The sequence below is a fragment of the Emys orbicularis genome, chromosome 18 (genome assembly GCF_028017835.1).
Source record: "Emys orbicularis isolate rEmyOrb1 chromosome 18, rEmyOrb1.hap1, whole genome shotgun sequence".
NCBI classification, from domain to species: Eukaryota; Metazoa; Chordata; order Testudines; family Emydidae; genus Emys; species Emys orbicularis.
The window spans coordinates 6,746,683-6,765,946 of record NC_088700.1 but is presented as its reverse complement, the minus strand read 5'-3'; the positions used below and the strand labels follow the sequence as shown (position 1 = coordinate 6,765,946).

General features: G+C 48.0%; 1 protein-coding gene across 1 annotated transcript in view; it reads right to left on the bottom strand.

Moving 5' to 3' along the window:
* Nucleotides 1-19,264, bottom strand: part of GPSM1 (G protein signaling modulator 1) — a 124,435-nt gene that overhangs the window by 92,897 nt on the left and 12,274 nt on the right. The window contains exons 2-4 of the mRNA XM_065418823.1: nt 6,190-6,411; nt 4,793-4,928; nt 3,424-3,566 (exon numbers count right to left, since the gene is read on the bottom strand). Coding sequence (XP_065274895.1) covers nt 3,424-3,566; nt 4,793-4,928; nt 6,190-6,411 — 501 coding nt within the window. The remainder of the gene's footprint in view (nt 1-3,423; nt 3,567-4,792; nt 4,929-6,189; nt 6,412-19,264) is intronic.

Here is a 19,264-nt window from a genome sequence, read left to right as displayed (position 1 = left end):
AGGCAGAAGAGCAGGTACCTTCATGCCCAGAGTTATCTCAAAAAAAAGCCAAGGACAGAGTGTTATTTTCAGCTTTGAAGTACGGTATCTATTTCAGGGGATGGTCCTTGGGAGTCATGCTCTGCCTCAGTTTCCCTGTCTGTAATATGGGGATAATGATTCATATCTCGTTTGTACAGTGCTTTGGAATCTGTGGGTAAAAAGAGCCAGAATAAGAGTCAGATGTTATAATTATTATTAAACTTTGATGACGTCAGGAAGAAGCAAGAGAAACAGGGGGGGGGAAAAAAAAAACAGGAAGGGCCAGGAGCTCTGAGCTATTTCTCTGCCTGCCTTCCCAGCGCCGGCAGCTGGGATGCATCTGAGATGAGCATGACTGGATGCAACACTGCAACAACAAGTGCAGTCAAACCCTCTGCAGTATCCGCTCAGCACATTCGGAGCGGCCTGGCTGCTTCAGGCTGGCATGAGTTCACCCAGCAGATGCTCGACATGCACCTACTGCTCCTGGGCAAAAGGACGGGGAGCTAGATGCAGGTGCTATCCCATCTGCAGAGACGAGAAGACTGATTTAAGAGAGATGCTCGTCTCTCCCTTTCAGACCAAAAAGGTTATTTTAAAAAACCCATTTCCTTTACTGAAGTAAAAATCAAAGGGGAGAAACCTTGCAGTTAGTTCTAAATAAGCCTAGCGACAGCATTCCGGCACATGCCATAGCAAACACATCTGCAGCCAGGTGGAAAAGGCACAGTTGTTACTGTGGGACACGCTGCAATGCCTCAGAACTTCACGGTGACAGAACAGGAAACTCTTCTGCAGAAACACAGGCCCTGACCACTTGAACTAAAGGTGACTCTCCATTAGCTATTGCAGTATAGGGCCAATGATACACAGTTGAAGAGTTCTAATTCTATCCAGTAGAGGGCAGTGGTGTGCACACAAGCGAGTTCGTGAGTAGATTCCGCCCCGCAAATGATCATACTTTGTAGAACATTGTGGCATCAAAGCAGATGCTCAGGGATTGAATTTAACTGCGTGTGTTACAGTTTGACCTATTCTGAGCTATACTCAAGACAGGTAAACTCAGAAGCTTAGTTTACAACTCTCTGAAAGGAGTTTTGTTTTATTTTTTTTAATTAAAAAAGCCTGCAGTCTTTCCTCATCCCTCCTTCTACAGAATCCCATTCCCACCCCCAGAAACTCCCAGGCAAAAATTAGTCAGAATTCTATGAACTGCCAGAAAGCACCATCCCCACTGATTATTCTGGCTTGATTAAGATAAGGATCGGAGCACAGACAAACGACATCCGAATCTGGCACATGAGAACAACTCTGGCCCAGCTTTTCATCTGCTGAGCGCAATGTTTCTGCATCTCTGCTCATTCTCACGCAGCTGCCAGATGGGACAAAGCAGTTTATTCTGCTGCTTCTCTAAGCAGGTGCGCATAACAGTATGTACAGCATTTGGGTCCCTTTAATCCTCAGCTGCTGAACCAGACCCAGCTGATCCCACCCACAGAACAAACATTCCTGTTCCCCTTTATCCTTTCAGGGAAAGAGAAAACTATAAGCCCTCTGCAAAAATGTGCAAGGTGTTTCCTTTTCCAATTCTACGCACGGAAATTGTACCACACTATAATATCCATAGTAAAAGGAACAGACACAAATTCTAGGGGCCATAATGCAATTGTTGACTAACACTTCGTTCATAAAGGATCATCACAAACTCTCTATTCCCCAGCAGTCTACCCCTCCTTTCACTTTGCTTATCCCACACGCTTTATATGATTCCCTTGCTGTACTATGGTATTTCAGCCATCTTGTATTTGAGCTCACTCAGACTGGAGCAGGGGACTGCAGTTTGATGTACCATCAGTCAGCTCTCTAGCTTTATCTCCTTACACTATGTGGCAGGGGAATAAAGGCACAGGGGTTACAGGCACTGCACATTCTTAAAGGGGAACTGAGCCTGCTTCACAATAGAAAATAAGAGCTATTTAGGATTTCAGATCCTTGGCAAAGTCTAATGTAGCAGGATATGATTATCAATACTTTGCAGTTATACAGAGCCTTTCATCAAAGGATCTCAAAATACTTTGAGATGTTTCAGACAAAAGGTGGGTGAGATCATCTCTTTTACTGGACCAACTTCTGTTGGAGAGAGAGAGCAGCTTTTCAAGCTCGAAGGCTCATTTCTCTCCAACAGAAGTCGGTCCAATAAAAGATATTACCTCCCCCACCTTGTCTCTCTAATAGCCTGGGGCTGACACAGCTTCAACACTGCATTGAAATGTTTAATGACGTTTCACACACTGTGGAAACTGAGGCACAGAGAGGCCAATAGCCTGATTTTTAGAGGTGCCGAGCCCCCTATAGGTGCTCAATATCGTGGAATATCAGGCCAAAAGAGACTTGCTCAACTTCTCACACAGAACCCAAGAGAAACCTAGAAGTCCTGGCTCCCAGGCCCCCTACATTAACCAGAAGTGCCTGTCTCCTGCCTCGCCATTTAAAAACTATCAATAAATACATTTCAAAGCAGTCAAAACGCCAATTCCTCCTTTGATGGCCTGCCAAGAGTAGAGTCTCTCTTCTGCCTGATCCCATAACATTGCCGGCACCTCAGGCAGGCTGAGGGATGCAGCCCTTTGAACTGGCAGAGGTATCCAATGCCACTGCCAGCCACAGGAGAATGAGCTCCAAGCTCAGGTCTTGGCATCTAAGTTCCCCTTTAGTGCAGGGGAAGAAGGATCTTCTCCAGGAGGCACTGGGTGAGGGTCTCTGACCTGTGTTACGCAGGAGATCAGCCTAGATGAGCCTAACTTCCAGCCTTAAAATCTCATCAACTTTTACTTCCCTCCCCCCTTCCCACTCCCCCCACTTTCTGCCTTTATTCTCCTCTCAACAGCCCATATGGGTGTGCCCCACCCTGCCAAAGAGGTGAGCACACGGGCCCCTCTACAGGCAGGCAAGGCGGTCCTTGGGTCAGCCAAAAGGGGTGGGTAGATGTGGGGATCACTGGGGAGGAATGCACAGTGCTCCCCTGCCCAAAAGCTCAGCTGAATCCACCCCCAACCCAAGGTCCTTGCTGGTTTAGTCAGGCGGGACCCAGTCGCCTTCTAAGTGGAGTGCTTTAAAGAGGGCTGTATGAAAAATGACTTGTCACAAGCCCAGTGCTGTTATCTTTCACCTGTCGGCCATCACCACAGTTCTGCAGCTCCCCAGAGCTGTCATCAGGACAGTAACAAGACACATGCACACAGCGCTGGAATGATGCACCCATCAGACCGAGCACTGAGAGAGTGCCAGACGCTTTGCAAGTTTGCCACGCGCATGATTGCAGCCGGGTAAATTACTGCCGACCACAACGGGGCTGTCTGTGCAGCCCCATCCCCCGCAGATCTGGGAAGGGTTGGTACTTACTCATAGTATTCCGAAGCTCTCTGCAGCGTCTCCTTGACTTCTGGAGGCAGGGAACCTGGGTCTTGGGCCATGCTCCAAGACAACTGCTTTCCCTTTGCATGGTAAACATTGCCAATGTTATACAGCGCTCTAGCTTCACCTACCTGGAAAGGGGGGGGGGAACCACAGAAGAGCAGGTGTTACACTCCACATTGCAATGCCAAGCGTCCCGTCTCTGGGCAAAGGGCAGCTAACCAAAAGCAAGGGCAGCCTTGTAGACCATTACAGCTTCATTTTAGACGCTGAGTCTGGGGGACTGGATGAATCCAAGGACTGTTAAAAGGACTAGAACCTGTGACCTTTAGGTCGGGAGTTCAAAGACAGTCCAGGTCAATGATCCCTAGCTCTTACCTAGTGCTTTTCATCAGTAGACTTCAAAGTGCTTTACAAAGGAGATCACTCTCATTCTCCCCCTTTTACAGATGGGAAAACTGAGGCACGGATCGGGGAAGCGATTTGTCCAAGGCCACCCAGCATGCCAGTGGAAGAGTTGGGAATAGAACCCAGGTCTCCTGAGTCCCAATCTAATGCTCTATCCACTAGGATTCACTGCTCTGAAGAGAAACCAGTAGTGACCTCAAGTCCTCATCCGATGGCTGCTTGGTGGCCTACGTGCAAGGGATGGTTTCAGTCCAGCCCCTCGTGGATGGGGACCATGGAGACTCCTATCTATACATATAACAAGCCCAGCACAGGCAGGAACGGTGCCAGCTATCCCACAATGCTCCTTGCCAATCTCCTGTGGGCGTGGAGGGGGTGTTCAACACCCGTGACTCATACACTGACTGGCCTCTCTGGTGAAACTGCCAGTTCAATGCTCCCAAACGTGGTGGGGTTTGTGTGTGCGAGAGAGGGAGGCATGGATGCTGGTCCACCAGGAACTGGGCTGAGAGACACCCGGTTCATTTCACATTAGCCACCAAACAGCATGCGTCAGAGAGACAGACCGGGAAGAATCCCTTTCCCTGACTCTACAACTGATTTCCAAGAACCATCCTGGAGTTCGTTGCTTGGCCCCATTCTGTGAACTCAAAGACTGTGAATCTCTATTTATTTGGGTTCAATTTTTTCTTTCTGGGGGAATCCATTGCTTCCTGGGCATTTTGGGGTCTTCATTCCAGGGATGGCTTGCCCACATTTTCATCCATTCGCACATCCCCTACTTCCTCTGCCACTAGCTGCCCTCGCATCAGATCTGTAGCAGAAAGGGAGGGCGATACGGTCAGTCTCCTTCCAGAGCCAGCTTCAATGCTGTCCCAATTGTTGGCTGGCAGGAGGAGTCTTTTAAAAGCCAGGGAACATTTCCTGTTGGGCATCATGGATCAAGTACCTTGTCTCCCTGCTCCTGAGAAATCTCCAAGTGTCTCTGGCAACAAACGATGGCTTCATCAAACTGCCCAAGTATTTTCAATGTATTCCCAAGGTTGCCACTGGCCTTGGCTTCTCCGATACGGTCCCCAATGGTTCTACAAGATGACCGGAGGAAGGGGAAGGGTTGTTATAAATGCTGGGACTCAGCAGGCAGAATTCAATCATACTGATACTTAAGGCAGTAGCAGGAGTAGGCACTGAACCCATCCGCTCCTACCCTGTATGCAACATGTGCAAACGGAGGGAGAAAGCTCATTTAGTCTTGGAGACAGATTTTTGCTTTCCCTCTGGCAGTTGTCGAAATCCACTAGCCCCGCCCAGCCCAGGTACTGGTTTTACACCAGTGTCTGGAGGCAGGCAGGTTCTGAAGCTGCCCTGCAGAGAGTGCAAGTCACGCAGGGACAAATGCCACATCATGCTGCTCACCTGGGCCACCACATCGGTGCTACGTCCTCTGCAGAGAGAGTGGAAGGTTCTCGGATATTACAGTAAATCTAACCAACTGCAGAAGGAGAATTGTCCCGTTTTTAAAGGTGTTTATTAAATGGGTCTTGAGGCCACATTTTCAGCAGGCCTCCTTAATTATCCCTCAAAAGGCGTGGTTTCAGCTGACACAAACCCGCTGTGTGGGCGGGCAAGTCAGCATTACCTCTTTGCACACACAAAGCAGATGTGCTTGCAAATGTTGCTGGGGGCCTTTGGAAAACCTGGCCCAAATTACCCAACTAAGATGCTCCATGAGAAGTGGAGCAGCCTTGCTGTAATGTTGTGGTGCTGAAAGGATGCTTATTTTTTGTTCCTAAAAGCTGGTCCCATGAAACCCACCTTTCGCCACTGTCCAAAGGACCAGTATTGGTGTCTTTAACTGAAGGTCACATACAATGGCACTAGAAATGGCCTGCACACCTCAAGGCAGGGAGTCCGACTGGAGGTGGCCCTTAGAGCGACTGTTAGAGGAGACAACAGATGGCTGTGCACTGCTTTTTGCTCTAGCCTGGGCGGGATGCAGAGGAAGCATGCCTTGCTGCGATGGGCTCCGCTGTTGTGACACACACACACACACCCCCGCCAGGGAAGAAGGTATTTTGGGGAGGGGTGGATTAAGATTTTAAATGGGCCCCAGACCATCCTCCCGATATCCTCCGCCACTTTCAGACTCCTCGCTCTCCTTCCCAATCCCATACCCCGCGCAGACTCTTCCTCCCTGGCTCCTTGATTCTCTCCAATCACCCACCCCCTGGTGCCCCAGATCTGTCCTCAGTTGCAGTGACCGGTTCCCTCAGGCTGCTGGCCCGGGATCCCAGGGATCTTGCCTTAACTCGAGCCCTGACTGATCGCGTTCACAGGCACGCTTACCTGGCTAGAGTGAGGTCATGCTTATGGTATTCCAGGGCCTTGGAATATTCCTTTAGGTAGAAGTAGGCATTGCCCAGCTGGCTGTAGATAGCGCTAAGAGTCTTCAGATCCTCTGTCCCCACCTGTACTGCTGCTTCGAAGAAGGCTGCTCCAGCCTTGAAGTCCCCAGCTTTGCACAGTCGCTCTCCTTCGAGGGCTAGTTCGAGGCAGGAGGCCTCCATTCTGTTAAAATCAAGAAGATCATTTCCAGATGAGCCGAGCTCTGGAGTTCCCACCTTTTTACACATTTTGCTGAGAGCACAAGGAACAAACACATGATGCAAACCACAGACTGCCCCTACGCAGACAGAAGGCCCTGGACACTCTGACGGCAAGGGAGAGCCAGAATAGATTTTAAAGATTAAAGGCAAATTTTTCAAAAGTTTGATTGAAAGTCAATGGGATTTAGGCTCCTAAGTGCCTAATTGATTTTTATTGAATATTGAATGTGGGACTTGTGCTCTTAGGTGACGACTTAGGAACTTTTGAAAATTTTGCCCTAAGTGTGAAGACGCGGGGAAAGGGAATTGTACAAAACGCTCCATACAGAATAACTGCCTGATCAAGGGTTGCTAGACACATGAACTGGAGGAGCAGCTGATTTCTCCTTTCAAAGGGCAGTTGGAGTGATCCACCCGTCTTCCCTTCCCGACAGTCAGAAGTTTAGGGTTGTCTCGGGCATGGGGTTGTATCTCGGACCATCTTGGCTAATAGCCATTGATGGACCTATCCTTGATCTCGTTCTTCACCGAACCCAGTTATACTTTTGGCCATCAACATCCCATGGCAATGAGTTCCACAGTTTAACTTGCCATTGTGTGGAAAAAGTACTTCCCCTTGTTTGTATTAAACCTGATGCCTATTTAAAAAACAAACAAACAAACAAACAAAAACAGTGAACACACTTCAGACTCCTATTGAAATAAGAAAAAAACAACAACACTCCACACATCGTGGGCACCTTCCATCCAAGGCTCTCAAATGCTTCACCCTCATTACATTTAGCCCCCACACCCCTGTGATGCACACTCTTCATGCTAGAGACGGAGAAACCGAGGCACAAAGGCTGAGTGACTGGCTCAAGGTGGCACAGAGAGTCTGTGTCAGAGCCAGGCTCAGAACCTAGGTCTCCTGACGCCTAGTCTTGGGCTTTAGCCACAAGTCCATCCTTTCTAACTGCTCTCTGAACCGGCTTCAGTTAGCACATGTAAATAGCCCAGGGCTAAAGGGTTATTGGACTATACTAATTAGGAGTGCCCATCACTGTCACAAAGGGGACCCAGGGGCTATTTCCTGACCTGCTCTCACCATCTGCCAGTATGACCAGCTCCTCATTCCACTGCACAGCAAAGTTGTGTTGCTTCTCTTCCTCCCCAAGCACCACCTGATCTACTTCCTGGCTATAACAAAATTATTAATCGTGTTTTTATGGCAGTGCCTAAGGGCCAGCCAAGACTGGAGCCCCTGGTGCCAGGCACTGGACAAACAGAGTGGTTGACGGTCCTCACTAAAGCTTGCAATTAAATAGACAGGGTAGACCCAGGGTCGGGGAAGGGGTAGAACACACCAGCCAAGCCAAGCCAACAACGTGATGGCAACAAACATCATGTTAGTGCCACAATTTTTTTGTTTTTTTGAGGTGGACTTAGTTAGGAGGGGATCAGCAAAAAGGGAAGGGAAGTGGGGTGAGAAGGGCAGGTTTGGAGTGATGCTGAACTGAAGAGACTGTGAAACAAGAGGCAGGGGAAAGAACAGGGTTGGAGCAAATATCAGGCGTCAGCTGGGACTGTGGGTGCTCGGCTGCTTTGAAAATCAAGCCCCATGTGTCTGAGATGAGCGTAATCCAAAATGACAGGCCACCTTTGAAAATGCTGGCTTAAGTGATTTAGCTAGCATTACACACAGAGTCAACGTGGGATTGTTAGGGTGAGAATCCAGGCCTGATCTCCTGGTTCCCAGGCCCCACACACACTCAGAGTCACCGCACAAGAGCAATGGATGGGTATGGTTTTCTTTAAGGGAGTGCATACCTCATCCACCCTAAATGAATGCCTATGCCGCTTTCCAAAGGGGTAACGCAGAGGCTAGCCCGGTTGCTGCACGTTTTTAATGAATACCACAGAAATCTGGCACGCACTACAAACTTTGGACTGTATAGAATTTCTTGGTTTATAAGCCACAGTTCCCTGGGCCTGTTTTTCATTAACTTCCCGGCCGTCAGTTTTTCCACAGGCATTCTTTACACATTAGCACTAGGGCCCACCTCTCATCTCTTGTGCTTCTTGATACCTCTTATTACTTACACACATGGTGGTGTGAATAATGGTCAACAGCCTATCAAAGCATAGGGAACCTGGGCAAACGAGCGGTGCAAGAGGGATTTCCTCTGTCTACCTTACAGCTGAAGCCAGGCATGTTATACTCTTGTTTACACTTTGTAAAAAGAGGAGTATATTTTGAAAAAAGAAAGAAAAGGTTTAATTAAAAAATATTCACTGACATTTACAATATTTTTAACGACAATTCTTTCATTTTTTTTGGTCAAAAACCAAAATATTTAGGCCAAAATGGTTTATGGATTTCTTTATTTATTGTGAACATTTCATTTTGGTCAAAAAGGCTTTTTCCATTGACTACAAAGTTTAGATGGCACATATTTAGGGTCAATACCTGTCGTGATGTGGGCTCCCATTAAGGTTTGCCTGATCAGTGCCCCCCCACTCTGATTCCGCCCAAAACACAAACAAACCCAGTGTTACACCCCGGTGCGGGATAATCTTGTAGCATGTTTTGGCCAACACAGATCCCAGCTGTCAAGAGAAACCCTGAGGTGTTTAAACACAATTGTCACTAACATCTCTGCAGCCTCTAATGTTGACAGTGCCTAGTTGGTTTGTAGCTCACAACCTTCTTTGCACAACTCATAATCAACCTGTGGAACTCACAGCTGCAAGGTACTACTCAGGGAAGTATCTTAGCAAGACTCATAAGGAATTGAGACTTCCATGAATAAGAATAGCATGAGCAACAACCCTCGCTAGAGGAACATTAACAAGGGTGTTCAAGCCTCAAGCGAGCCGTATTGCACAATCGCCCAGGTGTATTTTGGGGGTTTTCTCTATTTCCTCTGCAGCAGCTGGATAGGTCAATATCAAGAATAGGATACAGGCCATTAGCTCGAGTAGGGCAGTTGCTACAGTGAGCTACTGTTTGCTGAGATTAGTCATTTAAAAGATTATTTACAGTGCTGCCCCAACTACGCTGAGATAAAGCAACAACCCTCCTACAGGGGATTAACCGAGGACACACATTTCAAAGACTTTCACAGCTGAGAAGCGTCTTTCCATTTCCTGAAAGACAGAGCCGAGGCTAGGTTCCAGGATGGTAGTTTTGACAGGTTCACTACTCAAACATCAAACCTCTCAAACCCACGGGATTTCCAAGCAAGATAGGAAGATAAACCGTCCAGACAATCATCGCAGCACCATGGAGTCATTAAGAGCTCCCAAAGGAATAGCAAGCCATTGAGTGCAGAGTGCAAGACTTTTGCACGTGTACTTTTCTACGATATTTACGGCAAAAAATAACCCCCCTGCTCTGAGTTCACGCTGAGGAAGCAAAATGGCACAATTATAGGTTTCCTTGCCAAGCCTGCTCATGCAGCACTGAATTGTCTAACACACGGCCGGGATTCAGAGACAGAAATTTGATTTTCCTCCTTTAGAATACCAAGAGCAATTGCTAGGCATGGCTGAGGTATGTGACCCCCACCACAAACTAGTCCTGGGATAGATTGCACTAGTGGTACAAATGCCAACCTTCTCCTTTAGATTTCCAGACTGCCTGGATTCTTATAGCAACCCTCATCGACTCCATCGAGCTTTTACAAAACGCTTGCAAACACGGGCTAATTAATGCTCACAAGACAGGTAGATACTGGTAGGTAACCGCTATTATCCCCATTCTACAGAGGGGGGAAAGTGAGGCACAGCATTTAAGTGGCATGCTATAAGGCTCTTGGACTGCTTAGTGGTGATTATTTCTTTGAACCAAACACTTAGTTCATCCAACCTGAATTAAAAATAGAAATGTGTGATGCTGTCGATTTTGCACAAGAAAACAGAACAAAAAATGAAACCAGTGGGAGGCAATAGAAGCAGTGTTGTATAGTGGCAATAGTGGGGTAGGGCAGGATTGGAAGTCAGGACTCCTGGGCTCTGCCACTGATTCACCATGTGACTTCTGGTAACTACACAAGCCTCAGTTTACCTTATCTGTAATGGGGATATTACCTACCTAGCTCAGAAAGACACTGGGTGGGGGAGGTAATTAATGTTTATAAAGCAGATCATTAGCACCAGAGGGTCATTATTTGCATTACGTTAGCATGTAGTGGCCCCAGTCATGGAGCAGGACCCGGTGTAGCTAGGTGCAAACAAAGCACTAACCCACATTCCCTGGCCCAATGCCCTCACTGTCTAAGTCTAAGATGAGATAATAGGTAGATGGGGTAAGACAGTCGGGGAGAGCACAAAGAAACAACGAGGCAACACTGGTCAGCATGATCAGCAGTGGCCTCAGCACACCAGCTGCCTGACCACAGAGTTTTTTGTAGGCCCCAGGGCAGAGGAGAGTTATAGGGAGGGATCTGAAGGAGCTCAAGGAGGCGGCTTGGTGGCTGTTTGCAAGGAGCTCCTCCACGTACGGGTGGCAGAAGAGAAAGCACGAAGGTGCTTGCTTGTTAATTTAAGAAATGGGCTCCACTGGCAGAGTGGAGTCAGGAGCCGACGTTGCAAAAGCACATGAGAGATGACAGGGAGGGTGGAGACAGAGGAACAGTGCAGTGTATCTATGAAGACTAGCTAGTGCATAAAAAGGTGAACCTGAGCCACTCTCTCTCCAGGTGCAGACGGGGCTCTTTTCCCCTCCTTTCCCCTTGTCTTTTTCAATGCTTCGGACAAAACTCATTTCCCCCTACGGTTAATCATGCTGTGGCGCACTCTCACCCAAATGTCATCAGCCCCAAATCCAGGAAAGACCTGGGCGTTTGCCGTTCATCGACAAGAGTCCTGCACAGCCACCAGAAAGAGGTCACCAATTTGGGCCAGAAAAGTAAAACTGGCCTCTCTTTGTTTGAGGGACTGAAACAAGCAAAACCAACCCTTCTAAGGCTTTAGCGACAGTGATTCTAGCCAGCAATTGAGAAAACTGGAGAGACACCACTGAAGTCTCCCCAAAATAATAAACCGGATCTCTGCAAGCCCTAATGAGCAGGTCAGTCTCTCTCATGCACCCCCCCCCCCAAGAATGTCCTTGGCTAGCATATTCGATCACAGGGGTGCAGTTCCCTATTCAATTCTTTTCCAAACACTATACAAAGCGTTTATTACAACTTGCGCCTTCTTTAATGTGATGATTCCCATCTGATCTGCTTTGGCTGATTTCTATGGGGTTAGAATGGCATTTCACTGAGGCACTACTTTTTTTTAAAAAAAATATATATATATATATATATATATAGCTGATTGCCGAAAGTGTGATTGGCTTGTCTGAGCAGCTTCCTGGGCAAATGAAGGATACGACATTCCTAAAACAATTTGGGCCGATTTCTCAGCTCTTTGGGCTGCTAATTTACCCCTAAAGCACTATAGTTATAGTAGAACAAAAACTTGTGAGTAGACAAGGCACAAGAAAGACAGAACAGGAAAAGAGTGTTTCAGTGACCCAGGCATTGACATTTTAGAAATGTTACTGATAATGCAGCTTATGAAACACCCCCTCCCCCCCCTATCCTGCACCTTTAAAGTTTCTAGCTTGTCTGCAAAGGCAGCTGCCATTTTGCAAGGCAGACTGGCTGCAAGATGTCACGGAAGACTCACACACACTATGCTCTCACTCAGACTTTTCTTTGTTCTTTCTTGTTTTGTTGTTTGCCTGTAATCTAACATCCAAGTTGCTGAGGCCAAGAGTACGTGACCGCTCTTTGGCCGGGAAAACACAGAACTCATTTGTCCGGAGTCAGACAAGCCAGGGGTAGAGAGGAGACGGAAGGATTTGTAGAAAGTTTGACTGCTGCACCACTGCATAGGGGTTCCCTGGTTTGGGACTGTAGAAGGATGGATTGTAACACTGGTGGACAGGTGTCCCCATTGCCACAGCAAAGAGGCCACGGAAAGAACGGGCCAATCGCCTGCAAGTGTGACCTCTGAAGATAGGGTGACCCGACAGCAAGTGTGAAGAATTGTGACGGGGGGGAGAGGAGGGGGAAATAGGCGCCTATATAAGAAAAAGCCCCCAAAATCGGGACTGTCCCTATAAAATCGGGACATCTGGTCACCCTAGCTGAAGATCAAGACTGAGGCATGGTAGCACGAAGAAACTTGCTCAGCTGGTGCCTTTGCTGTTGCTCCCTTGTAGAGGAAGAGAGCTCCCCACCGGCACTCAGAGCCCTACCAACCTGCTTTAAACTGGGGGGGCCCTGCACACCTGACCTGCAGAGGCCCAGGGTAACCCTTGCTGCAGGTTGGATGTTCAATGGCTTGTTCCAGACTATTCACTCCGTACACCCAGACACCCGCGTGGCTGCTGCCTGTCGGAGATGGGCGACATCAGTGCCGAGCAAGCAGAACTGTGCTTCTCTCTTGTCAGCAAGCCAAGCCGGCCCTCCCCATTGTGAGCTAATCCTATTGGCCTGGTAATCTCGCTGGGCAATCTTGTCAATACAGCCCGTCCTCCCAACAGGAGGATTTGCTTCAGCTGGCTTTGCACCCTGATCAGAGCGACCCAGAGCGCTTAACCAGCCAATACCCCAGGCTGAGAACGGCTACCGCAGGCCGAGCTGCAAAACATACGTTCTCAGGCAACAGAGTTTGAGAAGCGGGGCTTCTCGGTTGCCTCACCAGCGTCACTGATTTGAGGGCTACTTTGTCACACGCTTGTGACTGCGGGAAACACAGCGAGTTGCATTAACCCTCGTTTCTGCCCTGCAAGTAGAAATGCAATACCCCTGCTCTACAGATGGGGATCCCGGGAAACAGACAGGCAGTGAGTCAGCGGCTGAGCCAAGAATCAAACCCAAAAGCTGTGCTACTCCAACTGCTAGGGAAAGACAGTCTTGTGGTTAATCTGGGTTTGATATGGGAGTCCCTCTGTGAGCCTGGCCAAGTCCCTTAGCTCCGCATCGGGAAAACACAGATAATTCGGTGTAGGGGTGCCGTGAAAATTCATCAAGTGTGTGAGGAGCCCAGACGCTACAGTGTGCTACAAAGCGACAGCATGGCCTAGTGGAGAGAGCACAGGACTGGGACTCAGGAGACCTGCATTCTGTTCCTGGCTCTGCCACGGGCTTGTTGGGCATCCTTGGGGAAATCACTTCACACCTCCATGCCTCAGTTTACCTAGTGGAAAATTATACTGACCTCCTTTATGAAGCGCTTTGAGATCTACTGATGAGCAGTGCTACAGAAGAGCTAGAGATTATTATTATACAGTGAAGCAGGCCATAGAAATACCGACACAGAGCAAGAGGACACAACTCTGTCTTTATTGTGGGACAATTTAGTGCTACACTTATTTGTTTTGCGCATACTCAAAAGGGGAAGCGGCTGCAACATTTCTGTGTTGTTCTCATCAAAACCAAAACCAATACAATCCAAGGCATAAACGGGGCATACTTTTAGCATCATTTGCTAAATTCTTTAAGCTCTAAGCAACATTTTAGCAGTTGCTACTATTTCACCAAATGGGAATTGGGTGTCTAATTCTCCATTGTACCTTGGAAAATATCCCCCAAGTTCATAAACAACAGTCTGACTGGCAGGTAACCAGGGAAAATGACAGTATGGTAGCTGGGAGAAAGAAAAGCAGCAGTTACTTCTCGGGCTGGATCAAATTTCTAAAATAATACAATCAGATAGATAAACAGACAGCTAGAACTCTCTCTCTCCAGCTGACATACTCTCATGACCTCCCTTCTCTCACAGCTTGGTGGCCCCCCAGCCCCTTAATAACAAAGGGAGAAAACACCCCAGAACAGCTCGTTGAATGCTTACCTAAACTCCAGCACAAACATTTGATTGAAACTACTGTAAAATGCCCAGATTGATGTGAAAATAACAGGAGTACTTGTGGCACCTTAGAGACTAACAAATTTATGAAGTTGATGGATTTCCACTCCATACGGCTAAATGCAGTGCCTTGCATAATGACAGGTTTCAGAGTAGCAGCCGTGTTAGTCTGTATCCGCAAAAATAACAGGAGTACTTGTGGCACCTTAGAGACTAACAAATTTTTTTCATGAAGTTGATGGATTTCCACTCCATACGGCTAAATGCAGTGCCTTGCATAATGACAGGTTTGTTAGTCTCTAAGGTGCCACAAGTACTCCTGTTATTTTTGCGGATACAGACTAACACGGCTGCTACTCTGAAACCTGTCAGATTGATGTGGTTATTTTACTTGGGTTAGGAAGTCCCTCTGAGTTTCAGGGCAACACCAATCCTGCTTTAAGCTGTTTTCAATGGAAATAAAAAGGAATTACACCATCTGTCTTCAACCCCTGTCTAGAGATCACGCCTGTAAAGCTGTGCACAGAAACCAGCCTTTCAAGAATAAGCTTCCTTTGTTGTATTTTGCACTGTAAGGGCCCAGTTTTGCATTTTCAGCATCCCAAACTCCCACTGGTTCCAAAGGCAGTTTGTGGTTTGCAAAAAATGTAGGATCATTAGAACTCGTCTCTACCATTATTATTATTATTCATAATAATTTGGAATGGTTCCTTCTATGTCTTAGGTAGGCACTTTCCCAACACCTGCTCCAAAAAGCTTACAATCGAAAGACGGAGGCCAGGGAAAGGGGAATAACAATAGGCTACTTATATGCAAATCAACTGGATTCACTATAAGCAGCACTGCAGGGACGAATCTTTGAGAGACGTAAATGTGGAGGATTACATATGTTACCCTGTTACATACATTAGGGAAGTTTCACTAGCCAATGGTGCAAGTCACACTGTGCTGTAGGACCCAGCGCTGGGTTTCTAAGTAAGACATCGCAAACAAGCGATCAAATCCTGAGATTCTCACTCAAATAAAACTTCAGCTGGCTTCAGGACTGACCTTCCCCAAGGATCCCATTTGCCCGAGTATAGAGCGCATAAAAGCTGAGTGCCCCAGTTCCTCTGATCCTATGGAGCATGAATAATCAGGGAGCAGATCACATTCCAAACAGCAGGCTCATCAAAAAGAGATGAAACTTTTAAAATGATGTAAACAACTTATTTCAAACAAACAAACAAACCCACCCTCAAACAATCCAAGCTTAGAAAAAACCTAACAGTACCAAAACACCCATCTACTTCTTCCAAGGGCAACATCCATCGCTCTCATTTTATATTGGCCAGAGGTGAAATCTGTTCTGCCGCTGAGCCTAATTTGTGAACTTCATACCCACAAACACAATCGCATATGCTTTCTGGGTGCTTTGCTAATGTTACCATAGTAACTACTCAGGCACAAGGGTGTCACGACTCCCAAATGCATGCAGCCTTTAATTAAAATCTGTTTGTCCTTGAACTGGCTGCTTTGCTGAATGTCTGACTTGCCTAATTACCATCAACGCTCAGTTTGGGACTTACTAAAAAGAGAGGGCGAAAAAAAGGCTTTTCCCCTGCGGCGCACATGGCAAATGAAACCCCTTTGCTGCTGTGTGAAGGGACGAGATTTGCAGGGCTGATTATTATGGGGAATACAATGTGGCCCCCACAATCACTGGTCCTTCGACACCCCAAAGCCTCTGTATTCTGTGGGAGCATTCGCGTGCTGCTGCTGCTCCAACTTCAAAGCCAAAAAAAAGAAATGTTGCACACTGCATTCTCCAGCTCCTGGAGTCCCAGGGCGCCGTGGAAATCAGATCAGGACATGCCCGTGAGTTTGGATCAGAGGAAAGGGGCCCGCAGAGAAGGAGTTATTTGCTTGGGCTGAATGGGTTGGGATTTCAGCAGAGCGGGAACAGCGCAGACTCACAAGAAGGATGCGGGTAGGAAAGATGGCAGCATCACTGCCAAGCCTGGTGGGTTCGAAGTGTAACAAAGGACCTGGAGCTAAGATTCCTTGGTTTTAGTCCTGGCTCTGCCATGGATTCACCAGGTCATCTCACATAAAGCCTGTGGACCGTGTGTCTTTCAGGTTACGCATCTGTAAAGGTGGCCAAATGCTGCTTATATATCTGCCTGGATGCCATGTGGCTTAATGAACACTTGTAAAGTGCTGTGACATCTGGAGCGATAGACATTCAAGTGATCCCCACGGCGGCTCTTAGCTTGGAGCACGGATTTTTTTAAACATGCACAGCATAGAAAAAGCCACGACGGATGGTGAGTTTGGGGTGGGGAAGATCGTGGCATGCTTATGACACTGCCCAAAGACATGGGTTCAAATCTCTGCTCCACCACAAACTTCCTGTGTGACCTTGGGCAAGCCAGGCTTGATCTACACTTAAAACTGATACCCACATCGTTATGCCCACCAGGGGGATGAAAAAACCACGTGCCCTAGTGACCCAGCTCTGCTGACAAAACCCCCAGTGTAGACGCAGCGCGGCCGACAGAAGATGCTTGTCAGCAGAGCTAACGTTTGGGGAGGTGGTGTTCCTACACCGGCGGGGAAAACTCCTGCTGCTGGCATACACGGTGTCTCCACTAGGGAGCGATGCCAGCAGAGACGCTGTAGTGTAGACAAAGCCTGTTACTGTGCCTCAGTTCCCCACCTGGCAGTGGGAATAATAGCACCGTCCTACCGCACAGGAGTGTTGTGAGGATAGATCCATTCACAGCTGTGATTAGTGCTCAGGCACTGTACTCCCGGGGGCCATACAGGTACCATAGACAGCGAGGAGAAAAGAGGACCGGTGCGTCATTCTTGACAGCCACCCTCCAAGGACAAAAAATGCAGACGAGGAAGTTAGATCCTCCATTCCTCACACACAGAAGACAACAGGCCCGGCCCTCTTTTTCCGCACGTTGTGCATCTTCTGCACAGAGACAAAGGCCCAGCTCTGGGCCCACCAGCAGCAAGAGGCAATGGGGCAAAGAGCCGCACTGGACAGTTTTGCAGACGGCTCTTTCTGCTCAGCTCACGACCAGGAGCTGGGGCTTCAGAGGCGCCGTGGGCAGCTTCAGTTCCACCCAACACAGTAACCGCTTTGCAGCCTCGCTCCGCGTGCTTGGTGGATTCTGACGGTCAGTCCTTTGGTCTCTGAAAGATGCTGAGCCAGGGACGCACTGCTTGTTTCCCTCTGTGCTACCCCTGCACCGGAGAAGGATTCTACTGGCTTCATCTCTGCAGCCCCAGGAAAAAAAATCTTTTTTTTTTTTTTTGGTCTTAGGGCACCAGAAAAACAAAATGTCCACCCTGATCACTGAAACCCAGCAACCAAACAAGGATCCCTTCTCCATCCACCTTCTCTCTCAGCTTTGCACCATGCAGGGTAACAGAAAGAGCCAGAGTTGTCCACATCCGGTGGCTGCAGAAGAGGGGACAGCAAGTTGTAAGCGGGCCATTCACTGTGCCTCACGGAGCAGAAGGCCCATTCTCTCTGAGCTGGGTTCTCCTCTGGCTGCGGACCGTGAATCACAGAGCTCTCAGCGCCAGCCCGTTCCATCCAGAAAAGTTGGTCTCGTGCTGCCAAAAGAGAGTTTCCTCTCCTGGGCCAACACAGCTTGGAGTTCCGCAGCAGACACTCCTCTTTGAGCCACCGCCCACCTCCAGCTGCCGCCAATGTGTTTTCCACATGTCTCGAGAAAGTTTTAGATCAATAAAAAACGTGCAAAGGTTGGCGAAGCCCATGGAAGACCCCGTGACCACCGTTTCTATTTGCTCACCCCCCTGGGGTACACGGGGGCCCCAGCCTTTCCTTCTTCCAAGACTCTGGGGGTTTCCCCGGGAAAGGCCCAGGAAGACCGTCAGGCCTGCGTAGCCTAGAGAGACAGTCGCTGCTCACTACTCAGTGCAGCTAAAGAGGATTCAATCCCTGCTGAGCCAGCAAATCGCCGATGACAGCACAGTGAAAAAGCTGATGCGCGTGGGCACAGCCATATGGTATTATTAAAACGGAAAATTCTGCAAAACATGAGCTGCTATTTTTGTTTCCCAGATCAAGATGCTGTAGCTTGTTAATGCATTTCTCCCCACATCCCTGCTAAGCTCCTAGCTAACGGCACAGTATCCCCCTCATTATGGGTTTCAGCAGGGGTAGGAAACAATCAGACACTTTGAGGCAGCCTCTGCTTATAGGTACCGCCCTACTTTAGGGAAGGCTGGTCAGACAGAAATGCACATGGCTCTAGAACAGCAGTATTTCCAGCTATTAAGAAGCACCAAAGAGCCACATATCAAACTTGTAAATGCAGGAAAAGGCACCTGAATCAACACACGGACACATTAATGAATAACAAATGGATTATATTACACTAACTGTTCTCCCTACCAGCTTACCTGGCTCTCACCAATATATCCTCTGAGTGCTTCACAAATAGCAGGGGATTTATCTTCAGTGCACTCCTGGGAGGCTGGGCAGGGCTGTTAGCCCCATTTTACAGATAGGGAACCGAGGCACGGACAGATTAAGTGATTTGCCCATGGTCACGCAGGGAGTCTGTGGCAGAGCCAGGAAATGACCCCAAGTCCCAGTCCATCAACTGAACTACAAGACTATCCTTCCTCCTCCTTGTTTGCCTTTTGTTTAAAGAACGCTCTCTTTGTGAGGAAGGAGAGGGAGAGCAGAGCAGAGGATGGTAGGGAGGTTAGGTGTAGCCTTGAACAGCAAGATGGCCCAGTTTCGTTCATCACCATCAGCTAAAGACTAACGATGATTTATACCAAATATCATCTTTTTGCTGCCTCGTAACTTAACCAAAAGACCAAAGAGCCTAAACACTCCTTCACATAAACCATGGGAGCAAACACAATGGCTCCAAAAGAGAAAATGCTTTTACACTATACGAGAATGTACCATAGACTCATAGACTTTAAGGTCAGAA